The 24,232-nt window shown below is 36.6% G+C and overlaps 1 protein-coding gene across 1 annotated transcript in view; it reads left to right on the top strand.

Annotated features, from left to right (window-relative positions):
• Positions 1 to 839: 839 nt before the first annotated feature.
• The window catches only part of LOC103940111 (sodium/hydrogen exchanger 5-like), a 28,308-nt gene continuing 4,915 nt past the window's right edge, over positions 840 to 24,232 (top strand). Inside the window, exons 1-2 of the mRNA XM_048573306.1 lie at positions 840 to 1,007; positions 13,557 to 13,712. Of these exons, the coding sequence (XP_048429263.1) occupies positions 840 to 1,007; positions 13,557 to 13,712 (324 nt within the window). The remainder of the gene's footprint in view (positions 1,008 to 13,556; positions 13,713 to 24,232) is intronic.

Raw genomic sequence — 24,232 nt, forward strand, 5'->3', positions numbered from 1 at the left:
CTTCACATATTATTTTAAATGTTCTTGTAGAAGATAAAATTTAATTTAAGTTTATGTTGGTGCGGGATGCTCTTTTTTTTGTTTTGGTAAATTACATTTTATCACATCAGGTTTGAGGTCTATTATAATTTCATACAACATCTTCAAAACATTTCACTTTCATACCTTAAGTACTCTTTTATTTCAACATAATACATCTGTTATATTTTTCATCCAATGATCTGTTAAGAGTTGACGTGGCAGCCACATTTGTGCCACGTGACTGTCAAATTTGAGCCACGTGGTAAAAATTAAAAATATTATAATAATTTACCCTATTAAAAATAATAATAATAAATAAATAAAAATCCAGTTCCCTCCCGACCACCTCCCTCTCATCATCTCTCTTCACCTCCCATCCAAAGACCTACCCCCCCACCTCCACCTCCCCCCCAACCCCCCGCCCTCCCCCCCCCCCCCCCCCCCCAAACAACCCAAAAAGCACCCACCAATTATAAACTATTAGCTTAGACATGCATAATGAAGCAAGAAAAACAAAAATCCTTACTTTCCTTCTCTTAATCCATCAAACAAAGCAAAAGCAACACCAATTTCTCAGCCGTACCAAAAAATCAAAAACCCAACAAGCTAAAATCCCTAACTCTTCAAATTTCTACATTATTGATGGCGAACTAAACCACAACACGTGGATTTTAGCTTGTTGGGGTTTGCTCCGACATCGACGATAAGGGCAACGGTGTGTGTAGGATGACTGCAAGTCATCGATCTAACCAGAAAACAATGAGTGCTTCAAGCGAGACTAAGGGAGGCAGAGTAATCGAGGAAGATGATGCCTCGAAATGGCGTCGTTGCTATCTTCAGTCGACAAATCAACGCTGCTGGCGATAGAGACTTTGTCTGGGGTGGGACTTGCGACGTTGACGCTCCTGTCGATTCAAAGCGGTAGGTTGGAGGCCATGACCGATCCGGAGAAAGAGGGGCCAAGAGATGCGGCCTTGGGTTCTCCAGTTTGGAGTTTTCGAATGGCGCAACAATGGCAGCGATCGATGAGATCTCCCTCGTGCAAGAAAAAGTGTATTTTTTTCTCATTAATTTCTTCTCGCAGCAGTGTTGTCGGAGAGGATTGTCGGTGTTCGTCACGCTGCTTGTGGATTCAGTGGTAAAAATTTGTTCATGAACTATTTTGACTTCATGAACTATTTTTTTGTAAATCAATTTAAAATAAGCCAATTAACTCCTCACATATTCAATAAAATTTCATTTACTTTGTCATCAGATACTAGCATGACTTTACTCTCAAGAGTAATCAAGTGCTAATCACGTGTCAGTATTTGCCGATAATGTCGATTAAATTTCATCCAATTTGTCGATAAGAAGTTAATTAATTAATTTCAAATAATTCAGGAAATTAATTTACCAAAAAAAGTTCAATCAAGAGCTAAATTTAATTGGGGTCATAGTTTTGAGAGTCAAACGGCAGCATACTCCACTAATGTTCTTAAGTTCATAATATTATCTTGTTAAGAATAATGGTATTTCCATAGGGGAGGATCCACATCTGATGGCTTGTTGATCTCCAATTGGTTTTATGTGTTGTTTAACGAATAATTAACTTGTTAATTAGAAACTGATATGGATATGTATGACAGCTATAGATTAATCACAAAACATGATTTATAAAGGTGTTTAAACGATCGAAAATGTTTTACCGACACTGATTATTATATAAACTTAGATGTCGAAGTTAACTTTGTTCAAGACTCATTGATTCCAATTGCTAACCTATTGTGTGTGTCCAAGCCATTTTTGTCTTTATTCGGGGCAACGTGACAAATACTTTCACATAAGTCGGTTATATACTCATTACTGTGAGAATGCTTCTCAGGGTAACGTTAGCTTCTGCAAACGGGAGGCTAATAAAGTGCACACCATCTTGCAAGGTTTAGCCTCATCTCCGTTCTTGAGGTGGCTTGGCTTGAAAACCCTTCAGATATTATTTTAAATATTCTTATAGAAGATAAAATTTAATTTAATTTTATATTGGTGCGGGATGTTCTTTTTTCTTTAGACCGGTTTAATATTGACAAGGTTGTTATTGAGGCTCATGTTATGCACCATTCTTTAGTTTGTATGTTTTTTACTATTATCAATGAATATTGTATTTTCCCTTCAAAAAAATTCTTTATTTTAAACTTAATCTTTTGTTATTGTTGAATGTAACGCATTGGTAGAGATTTATAATCAAATACATTGGCACATATGTCATAGTCTTATTGGATGATGGATCCCACAATATTCCACATGGGCTACTTTTGAGTTTCATGGAGAAGAGAGAGTTCACAAGTCAAAATGGAATAAATTTTGAGTTTCATGAAGTAAAGTGATGACTTTTGAGTTACAAAAGTAGAGTAAGATCAAAATTGAATTTCAATAGATATAGCTAAAAAATAAGTTGTTTATTTATTAACACAAGAAACTACAGTAACGATGTACCTATGTCGTATAAATCGATATTCAATCGCATTTAAAGTAACTTCACAATAAAACAAGTTCATGGTCCATATGCATTAATAGGCCACAGCAGATCAACCCCGGCGGGTCAATGAACAAATCAACAGGGTTAGGATGACGGCTGGCTCGAGCCGGCAACCCGAAGCCTGTGAATTGGGTGCGCCAATTTGATGATTAGCTGATTGGAGACAGCTAGATCTGGGGTCCATAACATGGCAATCACCAAACTGGCAAATACCTACGTGGCGCACAATCATTTGGTGCCAAACTATGAGGTCAGCGGAACGGAACGCGCAACGCGGTTCATCTTCAAAGTGGGACGCATCACCAAAATCCCTTGTTGAAACGGGTTCATGCTTATACAGTGTTTTTTATTTTAATTATTGAATTAGACGCTATGTAACCGTGACCAAGTTCGTATAAGTTACTTTCACAAGTATAGATATAATTATAATTTATTTCAATTTTAATTTTTGTGAACTTTCGCCATTCGAGTGGTGGTGACTGGTGAGAGGAATGAAAAAAAGGCCTTACAAAGATCATGTGCCTTTGTTGTAAATTGAATGAAAAGTGTTTCCGAAAAGAAAAAAAAAATTGAATGAAAAGTGGAAAGAGATACCTTCTTTCCAACAATCTTTGTTTAGGTGAATACTTACTTAATTAGTAATTACTCTCAGTTGCATATTAGCAAGCATCTGACTGCGACAGATTAAATTAGAGCTTTCTTAAAACAATAAGAATTTAAATTATGAAAGAGAGGCATTCTAGCTCGTCTATGTGCAGTATATTTAGTATATGAATTGTAGAATATAAACGGACTTTTAATGTCATTTTTCATAAGATTTGATGTCCACTAAAATAGAAGTATCTCTATTATATTGCCGTACTAAAAATTTACCTTTCTATTAGTATATCTTTGTTACAGTTAAAAATCATAGTCTTGACCTAATTTATCCTAGTTCAAACATCCAGCTACCGTCACCACTTTGGTGTAATCCCAAATACCTCCCTATATATGATCATAACTAACCAAAACTCTCAATGATAATCGATGATCCAAATCTCCAAACAATGACAATTCATGCATATTCAAACTTTCTTCTAAAACAAAATATTATATATTACTAAGGTGACAACTAGCTGTTGGAATTTATTAGGTTTATTTAGGAATTTAATTAGAGATTTGATTGACTTGATTTTGTATTAGGGTATTTTTGCCATTTACGTATTAGGGTTTCTTAGATTTATATCGCTATAAATATAGCTTGTAATTTAGTTTGAGAAGTAAGTGTGTCAAGATGTAGTCCATTAGCCGTCTCAACAGTGTTTATCTGTTTTCGATTAATAAAACATTCTTCTTAGGTTTATATCGCTATAAATATAGCTTGTAATTTAGTTTGAGAAGTAAGTGTGTCAAGATGTAGTCCATTAGCCGTCTCAACAGTGTTTATCTGTTTCCGATTAATAAAACATTCTTCTTAGGTTTATATCGCTATAAATATAGCTTGTAATTTAGTTTGAGAAGCAAGTGTGTCAAGATGTAGTCCATTATTCGTCTCAGCAGTGTTTATCTGTTTTCGATTAATAAAACATTCTTCTTAGTTTTACATTGTCGGTCTCTGATTTTCAACTCTAGCTAGCTATGTCCTCTTCATATGATCATCTATGATCCTCCTATTGCATTGCAGTATTGCACAATTTAAGATTTTATTTGTCCAAAACCTCACTTAATCCATCTTAAATTTTTTAAACAAACGATATTATCTATACTAAGGGAGTAGGGGAGTAGGCTGAGTCTCATAATGGGCTAGCAATAATATGGTTCAAATTCATCTTTACGCAAGAATCAAACCTAAGATCTCTCACTTACAAATAAAAAGAAATATCATTAAACCATAATACTAAGTGACTAACCCATCTTAGATTGACTAACCCATCTTAGATTAACATGTGATAATAAACCTTACTAGAAGCAGAAGTCAAATAGTAAGACAAGAAGAGTTGTGGACCAAAACCTATTTTTCATCTTTATTTATTTTTGGTTATTTTTTGTTTAGGAAGGTCACTAGAAATTTGTAGCACATAGGAAGAAATTTGGGTTGGAATGAGTCTAATAAAGGGAAAGGAACATTGACTCAATGGATGTGATGTGAATGTATGCGTGTTGATTTATTCCAAATGGACATTGACTCGACCGTTGCTATTTTTTGTTCCCAAAAGTTCTTCCAATTTTTTATTTGACGATGATATAATTTATATGAATATATATATTTAATATAATAAGAAGATGATTGTATAATTACATGCAAGTATTATAATCAGTTACATAATTTTTCTAACCATAAAATAACTTAACCTAGTCGTAAGTTGGTCATTGGAAACAAATTTTAATTGAAGTGAAAAAGCAATTCACAAACCTGAGTGTTAGCTCTCCCCATCCATTGAATTTTGAATCTTCATCTTCGTAATTCAAATTAAACAAATTTTGTCCTTCATTCTGGAAACAAAGAAAAAAAAAATTGTATTCAAATTTTTTTCATTTGACAATTCCAACGAAGTTTACAATTCATGTGCAATTGGCGTATTTTTATCTTTTATTCAATTTTATGAACCATGCGTGGAGAACATAGCATGTGGTGGATTGCAAGTTCACATAGAAAAAGTACTAGTCATTTTTTCGCGGTGTAGATTAATTTGTATTTCGTTTTCACATTATTTTTAGATGAAAATAAAATATCATCAACTGTCACATTTAGATAACACATTCACACATGTTGGGAGATAAAGAAAAGTTATAGCAACTTTGTTTTTCTCTCTAATTTCCGGCTAAGGCTGAGGTGCTCCTTCGACCAGAGATTCCTCTATGAATAAGTTGTTATACAGGATTTGCCCCACACATTGATATTATTGGCAATATGGTGGTCCAAAATTGTCTCAGCATCTTTGTTGTTTTTCATCAATGAAAAAACCCAAATTCTAAAACTCAAGTGCTCAGTTTTTTATTCAAATTTGTCTTCGGTAGTTCAGCTTATCAACTAATCAAATTTTTTAAACAATCGTCATTGTTATTTCCAGGAGTCCCGGACTGTTGAAGAAAAAGTTGTTTGAAACCAAAAATAGGAATTCAAGTGAGTGAACTTTGGCCATGAGTGGACCAAACTCTCTATAATTTCTACCAGTTGTGTGTAGAGCCAGATGGGAAAATATTGTGCCCCAAAATTAATGAATGTATGCAGTATTTGACAGAATGATTTATTACAAGTCAGTACTATTATTATGTTTAAGCATGCTGCCAACCAGATAAAATGCAAATGAGTATGGTAAATGGTAAGCATCATTGCTCTCATAAATAACAATTTGGTCATCCCAAAACTCCACTTGTTTAATTTTTTTAATACCAAAATTAAAAAAAATAAAATAATCAAAGTTGTAATTTTCTCATGATTAGAATTCACATATTTTGGGATACCTAATATTACGGTCTGGTGGTATGCATCTTCACTTGTAAGTAAGAGATTTTAGGTTCGAAACTCGTGGATGATGAATTCGATATCATATTAGTTTGCCCATTGTGTAGTTTGGCTAAACTCTTTCATTCGTTAGTATAAAACATATCGTTGTACTGAAAAGAAAAAAATTCACATATTTTGGTGGATGGCATAGCGTTTCTCACTTGTGGCAACAACAAAATATGGGAAATGCTTGGCAACAAGTCAAAGAAAATATACAGTAAAGTCAAGATGAAAAAAAACAAAGGCAATTTTCAAGTGAGAGGGAGATGTACTACACAAATCAGGCCAAGACGAGCCCAAACAAGTAACTGTCAATTCATTCACTTCAGAATGGCACTAACTTTGAGACTTTCTTTTGGGCCTGGCTCTCAATTTTCGGATGCCTGGTCCACTCGGCCTGTACTGAGATTTGCTCATTGTTAGATTTTCTTGATCAATGAATTTTGCTTTCGTCTTACAGTTATTTCATACTGTTTGAAAGTGATTTTACATTGAAAACGTATTTAATAAAAAGTGCTTTTAGAACTAATTCTTAGTGAGAATTAAACTTAATCTTGAAAAAGCATTTAAAGTATTTTGTAGAACCACATAACTAGTGCTTCTTCAGAAGTACACTTCAAGTGTTTTTGGAACCCAAAAATACTTGAGTAAACTTGATATAAGTCCAATTCTGTGAGTCACTATTGGGTCACTCTTTGGGTTAGGTCCATTCATTGATTATCCATTTAAGCTTTTTCTTATTATCTTTTTTTCTATTATTAAATAGCGATAAATGTCATTTTTTTTTTTTGTCAAACTAAATTACTTTCATTAATAAAAAGACTAGTACAAGAAAAAGAGAGCTCAAAAGACAGCCCACAACCTAAATACAAGCCCAACATCAAATAAGAAAATACAATAGAAAGGCTCCAAAGTGGTCGGCTGAATAACAACAAAAAACCCTAAGACTGGAATGAAAACCAACAACCACTAGTTGCGCCTCCATGGTAAGGCCACCACCACCACCACCAAGAGAACGAACCAACGAAACAACTGGATCAATGGAAAATGGGAGTGAGTGAGCCACACATTGATATTATTGGCAATATGGTGGTCCAAAATTGTCTCAGCATCTTTGTTGTTTTTCATCAATGAAAAAACCCAAATTCTAACACTCAAGTGCTCAGTTTTTTATTCGAATTTGTCTTCAGTAGTTCAGCTTATCAACTAATCAAATTTTTTAAACAAGGAAAAATTTGAAATAGGTTCAATTTTATAGACTACATTTTGAAATAGGTCCAATTTTTAGTTACTTCGGACTCATTTCAAAAAACCCCTTTAAACAATCGTCATTGTTATTTCCAGGACTCCCGACTGTTGAAGAAAAATTGTTTGAAACCAAAAATAGGAATTCAAGTGAGTGACCTTTGGCCATGAGTGGACCAAACTCTCAATAATTTCTACCAGTTGTGTGTAGAGCCAGATGGGAAAATATTGTGCCCCAAAGTTAATGAATGTATGCAGTATTTGGCAGAATGATTTATTACAAGTCAGTACTATTATTATGTTTAAGCATGCTGCCAACCAGATAAATGCAAATGAGTATGGTAAATGGTAAGTATCATTGCTCTCATAAATAACAATCTGGCCATCCCAAAACTCCACTTGTTTAATTTTTTTAATACCAAAAAAAAATTAAAAAATTAAAAAAAAAAGAAAATCAAAGTTGTATTTTCTCATGATTAGAATTCACATATGTTGCGATACCTAATATTAGGGTCTGGTGGTATGCATCTTCACTTGTAAGTAAGAGATTTTAGGTTCAAAACTCGTGGATGATGAATTCGATATCAGATTAGGTTGCCCATTGTGCAGTTTAGTCCAAACTCCCTCATTCGTTAGTATAAAATATATCGTTGTACTGAAAAGAAAAAAATTCACATATTTTGGTGGATGGCATAGCGTTTCTTACTTGTGGCAACAACAAAATATGGGAAATGCTTGGCAACATGTCAAAGAAAATATACAGTAAAGTCAAGATATAAAAAAACAAAGGCAATTTTCAAGTGAGAGGGAGATCCACTACACAAAACAGGCCAAGACGAGCCCAAACAAGCAACTGTCCATTCATTCACTTCAGAATGGCACTAACTTTGAGACCTTTCTTTTGGGTGCCGGCTCTCAATTTTTGGGTGCCTGGTCCACACGGCCTATACTGAGATCTGCTCATTGTTAGATTTTCTTAATCAATGAATTTTGTTTTTGTCTTAAGTTATTTCATAGTGTTTAAAAGTGATTTTACATTGAAAACGTTTTTAATAAAAAGTGCTTTTAGAACTAATTCTTAGTGAGAATTAAACTTAATCTTGTTTAAAGTATTTTGTAGAACCACATAACTAGTGCTTATTCAGAAATACACTTCAAGTGTTTTTGGAATCCAAAAGTACTTGAGTAAACTTGATATAAGTCAAATTCTTTGAGTCACTATTGGGTTTAGTCACTCTTTGGGTTAGGTCCATTCATTGATTATCTATTTAAGTTTTTTCTTATTATCTTTTTTTTTTATTATTAAATAGCGATAAATGTCATCTTTTTTTTTTTTTTTTTTTTTTTTTTTTTTTTGGGTTTTGTCAAACTAAATTACTTTCATTAATAAAAAGACTAATACAAGAAAAAGAGAGCTCAAAAGACAGCCCACAACCTAAATATAAGCCCAACATCAAATAAGAAAATACAATAAAAAGACTCAAAAGTGGTCAGCTGAACAACAACAAAAAACCCTAAGACTAGAATGAAAACCAACAACCACTAGTTGCGCCTCCATGGTAAGGCCACCACCACCACCAAGAGAACGAACCAATGAAACAACTGGATCAATGGAAAATGGGAGTGAGTGAGCCACCTGCGCAGTGAGCGCTTTCATAATCCTACCAAGTAGTGCTAAAAGCACTTTAACAGTCACCCAACACCTGAGGAGAAGCACACGGGTCGAGTAGCAGAGGTCGGTGGTTGCGGATGTGCGACGAAAAATACACTAAAGCAAGATAAGGCCATGAAAGTCCAATTATGAGATAAGCTCAGGGGAATTGAGACAAAGTTCAAGGAACAAAGCTTAAAAGAAGCCAAAACAAAGGCCAAAAGAGAAAAAAAAAATGCATAAAATTAAAAACCTTTTGAGTGGAAGGAGGAGGGAAAGATGGGGGAAGAGGGAAAATGCAGAAGATAAGGGAAAAAGGGAAGGAGGGGCTATAAAATGTTGAGAGAGATGGAGAAGGATGAGGGGAAGATGGGGAAAGAGGGAACATGCAATGGGTGGAGAAGGAAGGGAATGAGGGAGTGAGGGCTATAAAAAAGGTGGGAGTCGGGCTGCCGCTAACCCCAAGTCGAAGTAAAGGGTGCGGCTAGGAGGTTTCAGATCTTGTTTCTTGTGTCAAGGACTCGGAGACGAACAACCTCCCCTAAAATCTTTTGTTCCTCTCATTTATACTTTGGTTTCTATTCTCTGCTTATTTATCTTTTGTTTTGATTCTAGTTAAATATAAAACTATTGATTCATTCTATATCATATCGTTTCAATTTGGATTGAAAAAGCACTCCATCCACTTCCTCTTTTTCATGTGCCCAAAAGCCCGCCCACCCGGTTTATGAGCCCCTTTCCGATTCCCTCACCCAATCTCATGAGAAGCAAGCCCAGCAGGCCCAGCCTTAACCTGTCCTCAGACAGCCAGCCCTCACCAGGCTGCTGGAATTGCTAAATGCTCCGCCACGAAGCAAGCTCTCCCGATCCCGAAGACGACAGATGCGGAAGTGGCTAAAGAAGTCGGAGGAAGAAAGTTGTTGGGCAATTGTATGCGCGAGGGTACATTATAAGTATTCTGAGAATTGGCAACATTGACAGAAAGGGGAAGAAAAGGGGGTAGGAATAAACTTTTTTAGGTGTAGCTATACTAAAGTAAGTAGTCGGCCTAGATGTAGAATGTAAGGTATAACTAAGAAAAGAGGAAGAAGCCAAGCTACAAGAAAAACTCATGCTGCTACCATAGTAGCGACATGTATAAGAGCCAAAATGGGGGTAAGCCCTTCCATGGCATCAGGTAACCATACATGAAGGGGAAATTGGGCATTTATAAAATAATAAAAATCTCAAAATATTTAATTCTAAGAAGAAATGGGCAGATAGGCTCTTTCTTTGGATATATACTCATTAATTTCATATCTCTTATTTATGGGAATTGGATCCATGACACCACTGTTTTTACACAACTTTTAACACACTTTTTTTAAGGGCCGATTTCATAATATACTTCAATGAACCAAAACACTTTACATTTTAGGACTTCCCTCAAAAATCATGTTTAACAAAAATCACTCAAATTTGAAACTATATGATCGTTGGAGTAAGAGTTCAGCGTTCTTTGTAAAACCGTATTTGTACATTTTTTCTTCACTACAAAACAAATGTCGTAATGATTTTGGATTTGTCAAATTTTTTGCAACGATAATCTATGAATAATGGTCTAAAAGATAGACTTTTGGATCGTTAAAATACATTATAGAGTGGGCCCCAACAAAACGCTTATCAAAAGTTGTCTAAAAAAAGTGGTGTCATGGATCCGCCATTCTTATTTATAGGTTTATCTTTTACGGAATTTTAGGATTAAATATAAAATTTAAATATTGTTTCTCCTTTTTCCTACTTCTAATTCATCTCTCAATTTTTTCTTCCACCTCCATCACAGATTAACTACGTTTACTATATCTATCAATATATATACTAGTATGGATTTATAAATGTATAGGAAACGAAATTTATTTGAACTATTTTCATGAATGATAGGTGATCGAACCAAATTCGCGCACCTCCATAGGAAGTGGAGATGCACAAATTTGAGTAACTTGTAAAAGAACAAAAAACCATGAGCTAGCCAAAGACTAGGGGCGATGCTGCTCAAAGGCTCTTCGATAGTCAATTTAGTAAGTAATATGCGATTGAAACAATGAGCTAGAGAATAAGTATGCTATTATTGCGTTACCATAAATGAATCCTATAATGTTTATTTGAGAATGAGACTTTTAGGATGTTAGAGTCCGAATTACACTGAGAAAATGTCAGAAGATATTTAGAGTAGATATTACATCCTCTTAGGAGTTGATCACTTCCAACGAACATCAATCCTTAGATTATAAGCCTCCAAGATTATGGGAAACTTGTTGATTCCTCACTGTATTAGGTTTCTGTATCTTGCAGAGCAAATATAGTCAATCTTAGCGAAGCCGCCGAACTTTGCCCACTGATTCAGGAACAGGATAATGGTGGCATCACTGATCCCTTTATTAAGCTTATGAGTAGAAGCTATTGAGTCCATGACCAGACTTCTGAGGTATCAGTATTTTGATTCGCCTTACTTCAGCCCTATTAAAGTTTATTTATTTTCGTAGATCAAAGGACCCTAAAATACTTTCTTAGATTTTAATACTTAAATATTCCAACTAAAAATTTGAGTAAAGATATAAAAATATAAAAAATAATTAATTAAAGTTGAAAAAAAAAAAAAAAAAAACTGGACTAAATTCAACAACAGCTCAATTTGTGCATCTAGATCATGACCCTAAAATACTTTCACCAAAAGTGCTTTTAGTATTTTAAAAACACTTCGAAACGACACTTAGTCTTTTAAGTTGTGACACCATCACAATCATGTATCAAGCTCATCATAAATTTTAAATTTTATCATTCATGTAAGTCAAATACAAACATTTTCTAATTAAATAGGGACAAATAGCATTGGACCAAAGACTAGTTGGTGACCCTCAAATCGAATTCACTTTCTTGGAAGACCAAAGGGATTAAAATCTTGTGAAGGGCAATGTTAGAATTTCATAAATAAGTGAGGGTATAATGGAGAAAAAAATTCATCTAATTCTTTGAACAATTTGGAATTGAAATACCATCCAAATGTAGGAGTTTAATTCTCTAAAGTTTGGAGTTGGATTCCAAACTTCGTATGGATCCCGCCAACTTTTTAATTCTCTAATATTCAGTAAAGACTGAAGTCTTCAATAATCAGAATTCAATTGTCCATTTTGATTCCAATTACCTTTGCATAAATGTGCCCTAAGAATGCAAAACTAGGAAGCCACACTCAGGCAACATGCTTGAATCTTGATGCATGAAAAGGACAAGACAATATTGAACAACCACGTTGTAGCCCAATATGACTGAATCAAGGACAAGGTAAACTAAAAACCTTGATTCAATCAATGATCCAATGCATATTCATGTAAGTTGAAAGATAGTCTAACTAATCCTAGATTTTACCAATGTTGTTTGCTATAAATATAGTGAGGTTTTGTATTATTGGATAGTCAATTACTTCATACTACAACATAGAGAATGTTAGCAATCTTCTTAGTTGATCATTTTTATATTATACTTTGGCTCTCCATCTCATTCAGTAAAATATTGCAAGATAGTTGAGCGAACTATTTTATGCGTCACCATTATAGTCCTTGTAAAAGCCTAACTAAAATTGAAATCATTTAGTCATCTAACTATTATTCAATAAATAAACAAATTATATTTCTTAGATAAACATTAAAGTTTTGACAATGTCAAAACGAACGGTTAATAATTTTTAATTTGATTTCCTTTCTAAAGTTTATCTTAAAAGAATGACTTAGAGATTCCACAATTCGGATCATCAAGCAAGTAAACAACGATGCAAGATGAAAAAAACCAAAAAGATAAGACAAGAAGATCCAACATCTCGATCTTGAGAAAGGTAGACAAAAAATTATTCCGAACTTAAATAAAAGCCTACAACTTTGCAGTTTACAGTGACAATGATCACTAATCAGTAGGGACATGATGGTACATGTGATTCTCTCGACTCACAAAATGACTACTCCATACAGGGTAGTAAAATTTCACCAATACATGCTAGTCCCTGGACTAATAGAATGAAAGATTTTTTTAGTTCAGAATACGAGATACGGTATATCATTTATTATTATACAAATAGAGAAAATGTCTGTTTTAAGTGTTTCTTCAATTTATAATGCATATGATACACTGACATGTGTTCCGGACACCTTGAAAACCTCTCAACAAAATAAGCTGCTGCCATGTATCACTCGCATGCATTTCAGCCACGTGTTAACCCTGACTACGAACACTCATCAACCACGTAGGCTCATCCTTCTCTTTCTCTCTCTTACAGACAGTAGTGATCAAATTATCTCACAGGCACGCATCTTTGTGTGTAATTATTCTGCAGTTTTTATATATATGCACGACGTCGTCTGATGGAATGCAGATGTACTACATGTTAATGTCGCACAGTAGCTAAGTGCAAGAAAACCAAAGGGGTTTAAATATGATTACCGTACTCTAACTAATATCGAGGTCTTTTGTGATAAAATCTCACACTTAACGGATTGGGCAGGTGGTTAAGTTGGGGACAATATCGGTGTCGTTAGAGTGGGGCGAACCTGGCGATCTAAAAATCCAGCACTACAGCTGGTTAATATTTGGTTGAAGGCTGAGAAATTGAGGTGGAAGCGTATGAGTTTGCAAGAAACTTGGCGCGGGAGCATGCGCAAGTGATACCAGTCTTAGTCTATGTGGCGGTTCTCTGCCTTTGCATGGTCATCGGCCATTTGTTTGAAGAAAATCGATGGGTTAACAAATCCATCGCCGCCATTATCATCGTAATTACATACTTTATTAACCCCATCTTCTTCAATTTCATTTGCGTGTGTGTGTGTGTTGGTTTCCAATGGTTCTTAATAATTAGGTTAATCTATGTACTCTAATTAACCTCCATTTTCATTGTTTTTCCTTATGTTATTTAGCCATATCATCAGTTATGTCCTTTTAAGTTTACACTAAATAGTACATTGTGTTGATGCACAAAATCGGCGAGGACTTTGTTACAACAGAAAGTGTTAGGTTTGTGACCTTCGCTAGATTGCTCTGCTCATTAGTGTGGATAAGTATGTAAATGAATAGAGACAGGGAAGCAAACAACACAAGATGTATGTGGTTCACCCAGATTGGCTACGTTTACAGATTAGAGGAGTTCTCATTAGTTGTGAAGGGTTTACACAAATACATATATTCAAGCTCTCTTTCAATGAGTTCTAGTGAATAGTTTAGTACAAATGACATTAGGGATTATTATGGGAGAATGATCCCCTTTTATAGAAAAGAGTTTTTAGCTTTGTTCTGACATTGACACGTGTCATGTTGTGATTGGCCTCTGATATCGACATGTGTTGCACTGTGATTGGCATCTGATACCGACATGTGTCGCGTTGTGATTGGCCTCCTGGTTGGAGGAAAAGCTTTGGCCGAAGAACCTCCGATGCCAAATTTAGAATTTTGAGGGAAAAATATTTGGATAATTTAGAGAGTTTAGCAAGAGAATTGGAATTGAGTTTTGGAAAGAATGAGAGGGCTTATATAGGGATGTGGCAGGCCATCTTGGGAGGAGATGGACCGGCCACTAGGATAGTTTTGTGGGTTAGGTTCTTGATTTGTGGTTAATTAGCTAATTAATGGAATAATTATTTAATTAATTAGCTAATTATTATAATAAAAGAGGAAGGATTTAGGGGTTACCTTATGGAGAAGATATGATAAGGATGGATGAAATGAGTTGTAAATAAATACATATTTGGGCACTTTTGACTTGATTGAGGAATGATTATCCATTACTGACGCGTAGAAGTTCCGGTGCACCTCGAGGGTAATTGTCCTTTTATACCCAAAAATCCATGTATCGCCTCTTGATTATTTTTGGCTCCACAAATGCCCCCACACCTGTTGGGTTGCTTGCAGGAAAGGGCAACAGGTGTAGAGATCTTTTTGCTTGAGGAAACATAAGATTGTTTCCTATTTTGATGTGGATTCCCTCTTTAATTGGAAATTAGATCCTTCTAGGAAAATGAGATAAATTTATCTCAAAACCTATTTAAGTCCACCTTAAGTGGATTATTAAATCAAATTTGGAGAGCGATTTATTTTAGCCTACAAGAAAGAAAGAGTTTAGAGGATATTTGTTCCCTCTCCTCTAGAAATCTTCTACATCTTGTCCCTGCAAATGATCGTCTTTCGTTGCCTACTTCGTCTTTTCCGCGCCGCACTGAAGTAAGAAAAATTTAATTTTTCTCATCTTTTTCTTGGATAGTGTAGACAGCCGTTAGGGTGTTGTGGCACATCGATAGGCAAAGGCTAGGAGTCAACTCGGCATGGGCCGATGAGGTGTTGTGGCAAGGACCACTACTTAGGCTGCATGACTTGGCTAGAGCCAAGGGTAGCTTGTGCGACTGGGGCCATGGATTGAGGTGATAGGGTGTATGTTAGGTGAGCCGTATGGCTCATGTTCTTTGGGCTCTTGGACCTGACACGGGCCATGCTAGCGATTGAGAGAAATGAGGAGGTCGCGGGCCTCATAAGCTGCTAGAATACTGGGTATACAGGCCTCCCGCTCGTTGGTTCGAGAGAAAAAAATAAGGGAAAAGCCAGTATAAGTTGAGTTCCCCTGCTGAGTACCGTGAATGGCGTTGTCTGCTTAGTTATCTTCGCCTGAAGAAATGTGGGCTGCTTCCGAGAGAATAGGTAAAAAGGATTAAGGCAGATGCATTGGCTCTCCTGATCGCTTTCGTGGAGCCTACTATGAATAAAGGTGGAAATAATAGACATTCCTCTCCTGCTTAAGAGATGCCGGTTGAGAAAAAACTGAAGACTTCATCTGCTGCTCATGACGGTCCGCCTGCTGCCTAGAGGCCTATGATTGACATGACTTCTTCTAATGGGAAGAAAAATGAGGCTGCTAGATCTAAGCCTATAACGCCTGTCATGTCGAGAATGGCTAGTGCAATTGCTGATAGGATTGCTTAGCGTAAAGGTTTGTCATGCCCCCAGTGTCAAAGTTTGTACCAAGATGTCCGTTAGGAGCTAAGTCATGTTTACCTTTAAAGAGGTTTGCTATTATGAAGAGGGATCAGATGGACTCTGCTACTAAAGTGGCGTTAAGGCCCACTTCTTTTGCTGTTGAGATTGATTCGCTTGCTGGGAAGCATAAGACTGCTCGAGTGGTCAACTGTGAGAAATCTATTAAGCCTGTTTCTGGGGAGGCTACTGAGATTTGTGCGTTTTTGAAATTAGATCTGCTTGAAGACATGGACGTTTATTCTCTATTTCTCTAGAAGGCTTGCTTACCTTTACTTTTGAGGCTTCTATTGGTGAAGTAGACGGAGAGATTGGTGCCCAGGCTAGAGCAGCCGGGGGTGAAACGCTAGATGGTGCTGCTGCTGAGAATGTCGCGGCTGCTGAAGGTGTGGCAACCGAGTAGTCGTAGAGTGTCCAAGTTGCTGAAGAATAGTCTTTTAGGTAGTCTTTAGGGTTTTCTTTGTGTTCCTTGTTGCTTTTGCTTTGCTTAAACTTTTTCGGTCTTTGTTAGTCGTTTATCAATTTTGCTAGAAAATTTAATAAACTTGTTTCCTTCACTTTTCTCCATCTTCGCTTCTTTTGTTCATGCCCTGACCTTTAGACTTTATGGACCAGTGGCAGGCGTGCTACTTTTCTATAAGCAGACAGGCCGAGTTTGCTATGTAGCCGTAGGTGTTGGTGTAGAACTTTGCAAAGTTGTTAGCCATAAAGTCGATAGCCGGACACCTTATTTACAGAAGCAGACAAGTCCACGTGACCACTAGGCTGTTAACCTTGGCTTTCTCCAATTCCGTAAGTTGCGTAGCAAGTATCACAACATTTTAGGACTTGGTGTAGATCGTTCCGTGCTTGGCAGTGGTGAAGCTTATTGACTACGTAACATGTCGGCAGTGGATAAAGCTTTGTATATTCACGCGAGCTTGTTTAACCTTTCACAAGAATGTGCGGTTGTATAAGTCTAGCACAGCTTTACTGCTCGATGGGCAAGCCGTAAGCAGTCTTCCGGAAATCGTAGACTACCTTAGTGCACTCGGTAGCAGCTTTAGGGTTCCAGGGCAGCTGTCCATGGGGCGTACTATGTAATGTGCCTCCTCCGTCTTTGAGGCCCGATTTCTCACGGATTAGGCCAAAAGACCCAAAATCCTTCCGTTAACTAAGCCTTGAAAAAGACTATTGTGGCAACTTCTAGGAATCCCGATGCAAGCCATCGTGCACCTAGTTATACTAGGGCAGTCTGGCTCATCCACGTCTGGATATCCCGAGTGTAAGGTTATCCTCCCCCTTTGGAGAGCAAACCCATGTGGGTGTCAAGGAATTGGTTTACCCTCTTAGACTGGAGAGCAATTAGTTTATCCTCTCGCACTAGAAAGCAAACCTATGTGGGTGTCGGGGAATTGATTTACCCTATCGCACCCTCATCCACTGGAAAGCAATTAGTTTACCCTCTCACACTGGAGAGCAAATGTCAGGGAATTGGTTTACCCTCTCACACTAGAGAGCATGGTTGGTCTCTCGGGGGGTGCAATTCCTGCGATGAGTCTCTAATAAGGGTGCGATCTTATTTTGAAGTGCATGAGTGATCAGTTGTTCTAAGCATGCAGGCAAGCCAAGTTGTAGATTACTTTTAAATTCCTCATTGAAAAACGAGTGAAACGAACGAGAACTTTAACTGTAAGGTAGGAACTGCATAACAACTGGATAATCATCGGCTGGTTAGGTGGTGTTCGTCGAGCTGCTTGAGTTTTCAGGCTTTGGTGTTGCGGGAGGTCGTATATGGCACTTCCTCAAATTGTAGGAGCTCCACTACTTTTCGATCTCATTGTCGTTCTTGGTGGCATAGGTGCAGCTACTCTTGCCGCCTACTCTGCTGATCTTTTACTGACCTTCCCAGATGAGATCCATCTTTTTAGAGCCTTATCTGCGGGCAGTGATGAAGGTTTTTTCTTAGGACTACATTTCTAGGTTGGAATTGTCGTATCTTGGCCCTTTTGTTGTAGTTGGAGAGGAGCTGCTGCTGGTGGGCTGCGATGCGGGTGATGGTCTACTTGCGCTTCTTCTTTGCCAGATTTAAGCTTGTGGCCATCTCCTTACTGTTCGGTTACTTGTCTTTTGGTGGTGCAATATGCCCATATACATCCGGGGAGTTCGTCTGGCCATTGTCCCTTCTTGTCAATGAGGGATTTCTTAAGGCAGTCGAGAATAGGGATGGGAAAAATACCTATGGGTTTGGTTAACCGCGATTACCCGCCCATTTAAAGTTTACGGTTATGGTTATGGGTAACCGTTTAGATGAACAAATGGTTATGGGTATAACCGTTTATCCGTGAAATTTAAATGGGCGGTTATGGGTATTACCCGCGGTTATAACAGGTAACCATTAGTTATGGGTATTGCACGCAGTTATAACGGGTATCCATTTACCATTTAATTTAATATATGTAAAATTTATAATATTTTTAACGGTTATAACGCGTTTATGTATTTGTTGCTAAACTTTTCGTATACAAAAAGTTTGAAGCACAAGAAGCCAATAAGGAGAAAAATCAAAGAGCTGACTTGAAGCTTATAATCTATCTTGTGATTAACAGAAAGTACCGGTATTAGTGTAGAAAAATGTTTGTTTTTAGAAGCATTACTTTGTAATCATATGGATTATAATTAAAGACTTGCTTGGGTGTAGCAGCAAAATATCATTCGTAAACTATTATTTCAATTATTAGAATTATATGAGAACCTAAATGATTAAAATAGGGAAATGTATGCTAAAATGTACCTATAATGGTGTTTAATTGTCAGAAAACAAAATTTATTTTTTTTGTCATTTTCAAGTTGCTAAAAAAAAAAAAAAACATGTAGAAGGGTGAAAAAATGGGTAAATGGGTAAAAAAAAGGATAAACGGGTTCAAAACGGGTAAATGGTTATGGTTAAATGGGTAAACAGTTATGCGGGTATGAGCATAAACGGTTATGGGTAAGTAACCGCGGTTACCCGCCCGCCATAACCATTGCCCATCCCTAGTCGAGGATCGTCTAGTTGGATGCTTTGAAGCCTAGAGTGATCGACTGCTTGGGCATCAAACCATTTAGGGTGACAAGGACCACGCTTCATCCCGAACCATTATAGTTGGATGCGCTATTGACATGCAAATGCTAGAAGTCTCCATCGGGTGAAGTAGGCACGACTAGGACCATTACTACAAAAGGGAATATCACTGGTGGTGTAAAACTGACAAGAAACACCAATTACTGTCTGATTTTTGGTAAAAATCCGACATTAAATCATGCAATGTCGGATAGAGAAACCGACACCAATACTACCGTCACCAAAAGGGTAATGACGTCGCTTAGCCCCTTAATCCGCCACTAAGAAGCAAAGTAATATAAAATAAAAATGAACAACAATGTCGCTTAAAAGCGACATCGGCTCTCATGTCGTTTATAAGCGACATGAGAATCTAATATGATGGCAGCCAAAACAAACATTAAGTAACAAATAAACAATAAAATTATCACACTTACTGTTGATCCAAACCGACATCACGTAAGTTAAATAAATAAAATAGTCGATCTACTGTCGGTCGTAATCGACATTACCTAACATCTCCATAAATAAAATAATTATGGTGCTGTTGTCCATAAAATCACCAGAACTTCACTTCTTTTGAGGCCAGCTCTTCCCTTCCTTTTCATTTTCTTCTTAAACAACCAAAAAAATCACCAGAATATTCACTCACATCTGGATCATCATCACCATACGCTGGATTCGACCAACCATTTACCAAACCTAGTAACCTCCTGACCACCTGAAGCAATGGATTACAAAGAATGTGATTGAAAAAATAAACAAATACACACAATGTCAGCCAACTCCGGCATGAAAGCACGTCGTCGTTAATATAGTTTTATCCGGGTTTAGATTGCACTTCGGCATATTGGACATGACTGAAGATCTTGTCCGTATTCACAACATGTTTGCACCGAAAAACATAACACTAAGAACTCGGTATTGAAAATATGATCGTCTCAACTCATCTTAAAACTATAGTTCAAAAATGTACCTGATGCCCATAACCAAAGGCAATGTCTTTCGGATTTATTAGGCAAATGGGGCAAACTTGTTCAACACCATATAAACTGTTAACCCATAAGAGCGCTACAAACCCATCAAAACAGTATTTAGAGGTGGCAGCTGAGAAGTTTGCATACCTGATTATCATAGGTAGAACTGGGAGCAGGTGGAGCTATACCGATGGAACTGCTATCTCTATAATAAGGGGGAACACTTGGCTCATAACTGGTATGGGAAGGTTTCGTGAAAGATGGCGAACTAAAACTGGTAGCACGGGAAGTTTTTGAGCTGCTGAAAGATGACGCTCTATACACAGAAGGGGGAAATGAACCTTTTGGGGAATATTGCCCTTCCGGCCACTGCCCATTTCAAGAAAAAGCATTTTTGTAAAAAAAATTACGTAAACACAAGTTTTTGAAAAGGGTTTAGAGATGAGAAATAAGGATTGCATTGTTACCCCAATATATTGAGCTCTATTATTGCTTTTCTTTGACACACTGACTGAAACGCACTTGGCGTCGAAATATTTGGACTTCGCGTCGGTTAAAATTGACATTAAGTCAAGTAGTCTGACACACTTACTGAAAGGCAAGTGGAGTTGAAATAGGAAAAAAATGAGTCGGTTAAAATCAACGTGAGCCTGACAGACTTGATGAAAGTGGCGTCGAAATAAGAAAATTTTGCGTCGGTTCAAACCGACTCGAGCTTGATAGATATGACAGTGATTGCAAGTTGCGTGGAAATAAAAAAATGTTGCATCGGTTCAAACTGACATAAACCTGACAAACTTAACTGTGATTCTAAGTGGCATTGAAACAAGTGGGAAAATTCCCGTCAAAAAAAATAAAAAGTTTAACCCAAAATTAAAAAAGAAACAGTTATGTTATCTCATATAATATTTTAATAAATAAATTTTAATTTATATATAATACTTAATAAAAAACATAAATATAATTTTATGATAAGATATCATCACACACGAATTGAAACATAGTCTGATTAATACATAAAATAATTAATATATTTATTCCTTGTTATCATCTGTTAGCTCGTCGTCGGCATTTGCATGATTAACGAACTCGGTAGGCAACGGTAATGATTCAAGAAAATGAGTCTCTTCCATGCCAACCCTTGTATGAAAATTTTCATTATCAAGTGTTAGTGAAAATTTCATTAACTCCGATTTTGATGATTTTTTACAACTACACTCCTTGACCCTATATGAATACAATGAATGAATTCGATCTTCAATTTAAAATATTTACACTAGTGGATACCACAAAATCTTATGTTATACTTAATGAAAGTATAAATAAACTCTAAGTGATAGTGAATCTATCGTTTTGATGGGATACGAATTCTACAAAACTAATTTCAACGATCTAACCGTCAAATTGTTTATATATGCTTTGAGATCGCATATGTCAAAAATCGCAAAAAACAAACATTCAGAGATCAAGTAACGGGACAAAACTTTTCAACGGTTATAAACGAAAAATTACGATTTAACGGTGATTTTAACTTCAATTTTGATGATTTTTTTATAACTACACTCCTTGACCCTATATGAATTCGATCTTCAATTTAAAATATTTACACTAGTGGATAACACAAAATCTTATATTATATTTAATGAAAGTATAAATCAACTATAACTGTTAGTGAATCTATCGTTTTGATGGGATACACATTCTACGAAACTAATTTCAATGATCCAACCGTCAAACTTGTTTATATATGCTTCGAGATCGCATACGCCAAAAATCACAAAAAAAAAAAATTCAAAGATCAAGTAATGGGACAAAACTTTTCAATGGTTATAAACGAAAAATTACAATTTAACGGTTATTTTAACTCCGATTTTGATGATTTTTTACAACTACACTCCTTGACCCTATAGAAATACAATGAATGAATTCGATCTTCAATTTAAAATATTTACACTAGTGGATACCACAAAATCTTATGTTATACTTAATGAAAGAATAAATAAACTCTAAGTGTTAGTGAATTTATCGTTTTGATAGGATACGCATCCTACGGAACTAATTTCAACGATCAAACCGTCAAACTTGTTTATATATGCTTCGAGATTGCATACGCCAAAAATTGCAAAAAACAAACATTTAGAGATCAAGTAACAAGACAAAACTTTTCGACGGTTATAAACGAAAAATCACGATTTAACGGTTAATTTAACTCCAATTTTGATGATTTTTTACAGCTACACTCCTTGATCCGAATACAATGAACTAATTTGGTCATCAATTTAAAATATTTACAGAAGTGGATACCACAAAATCTTTTGTCATGATGATTAATGAAATTTGAGGATTTTGTAAAATGAATAACATGCAAACTTTAAGTTCCATTGGCAAGGTTTAAACTTTTGAGAAACGCTTCACAACCTTGAAAACAAAAACTCTTTCATTTTTCATATCCTTGCACATTTAACATTTTGTAATAGAGTAGTAGTGTATAGATGTTTGTTTATTAAGCTCTTATTTTCGAGTGTAGATGTAGTACTTAAACGACAAATGTGTTTTAATGTTTTGAAGTAATATTTATGTGGCAATGTGTGGTATGTGCAAATTTAAGAAAAAAAAATATTTTTCTTAACAGTTCATAACGGGTCATCTGTTAAGGACCCGTTAAGATAATGGGTGAGACATGACAAGACCCGTTAAGATAACAGGTGTTACATGAAAATGATAGACACGACCCGTTTGCCAGGCCTAGTTGCGTGCCACCTCATAAACTCATCCTTAAGAAAGATGCAAGAGAGGAAGAAGAAAACACGGGGGATAGCATATAAAGACCATCAATCTGTCGCTTACAACCGACACCAGGTTTCAAAATATTAAAAAAATAAAATCTATGTCGCTTAGAACCGATGCAAGCTTTAAGATATTTAAAAACAATAATTAGTGTCGGATAGAAGCGACACCAGTACTTTATGTCGCTTAAAAGCGACACTATTTTTTTTAAAGCGACACAATTATTTAAAAATTATTAAAATGTATGTTGGTTATAAACGACATTAAATGTTTACGCCGGTTAAAAGTGACATAGACAGTTTATTACGCTTACAAGTGACAGTAAACCCGACGTCATGTTCAGTAAATGTCGCAAATGTCTTGTCCGCCACTATATTATATTAAAGCGACATCACCTAGTGACACAATAAGTCCATTTTGTAGTAGTGGGCGTGCTAGGCTACCTCTGAGGTGTCGTTAGGCTGCTCTATTGCGTCGCCTAGGTTAGGCGTGAAGGTGCAGTAGGAAGCCGTGAAGCCATCGTTGGGTCACCCTGTTGCGTTGTGAAGACGTGGTAGAGAGTCGTGGAGTTGGGGCCACGTTACACACAGCAGGAGATGCTCAACTGCTGGTATTGGACCACTCTAGAGTTGAATTATAGAGCAAGGATCGGCTGGGGCAGTGTGACACGTAGCAAGAAGTGGTGTTCAACTGCTGGTACATGTTACTCCTATGTAGAATATTTTGGGCCGACTAGGACAAAACTTGCTTCCGAGTGTGTCCTTCTAGTGTTCGTCTGCCCTTGGCGCGCCTTTTGGGCCGAGTTGTTACGTTCGCCAGAAAACTTTGCATCTGCTAGTGTCTACACCTTTATCGTCTTTCATTTAGATTGGGCGGAATAATGCATCATGAGGATGACTACATGCGTCTGAAGGTAAAACTTGAGCTTCCGAGTTGCAACAACTATCGCCAAAGTTAGCTTTTAAATTTCTGGTAGCATCAAGTTGAGCTTTGAAACTGTGGAATACAAGTAGTCAGGCCTCAAGTCGTCTAGTATGATGGTAGAGCTTATAGCTGCTTCAGATACCGTCAAACATACGAATAGGTTTTCCGCTACTTCTGGTTTGGATAGTAAGGAGGTGATGTAAGGTTCTTTTTCAAGTCCTTGCATCTTGATCGGCGAGCCTTGTCCCCAAGTGCATGCTTGTCTGTCAAAGTGAAAGAGTCTGCCAGAGTTAGATGATTAATTTTCTGAACAGCAGGTGGTCTGCTAGAAGTCCTTTTTGGAATGCTGCTTTGCTTGTTCGATCTCGTCTGTGAAGGGTAACCTTCTTATGTTAGTCACGTCCAGTCGTAGTGCCTCGTTGGTGACCTCGTTGCGTTGGAAATCACGCAATCGCTTGGTCAAGAGTCTCTATACATTTTTCCTGAATTTGTCCTTGTTGGGGGT

This window comes from the organism of the source record quoted next, unplaced genomic scaffold, assembly GCF_019419815.1.
Source record: "Pyrus x bretschneideri cultivar Hongxiangsu unplaced genomic scaffold, Pyrus_bretschneideri_v1 Contig66, whole genome shotgun sequence".
Lineage (NCBI taxonomy): Eukaryota > Viridiplantae > Streptophyta > Magnoliopsida > Rosales > Rosaceae > Pyrus > Pyrus x bretschneideri.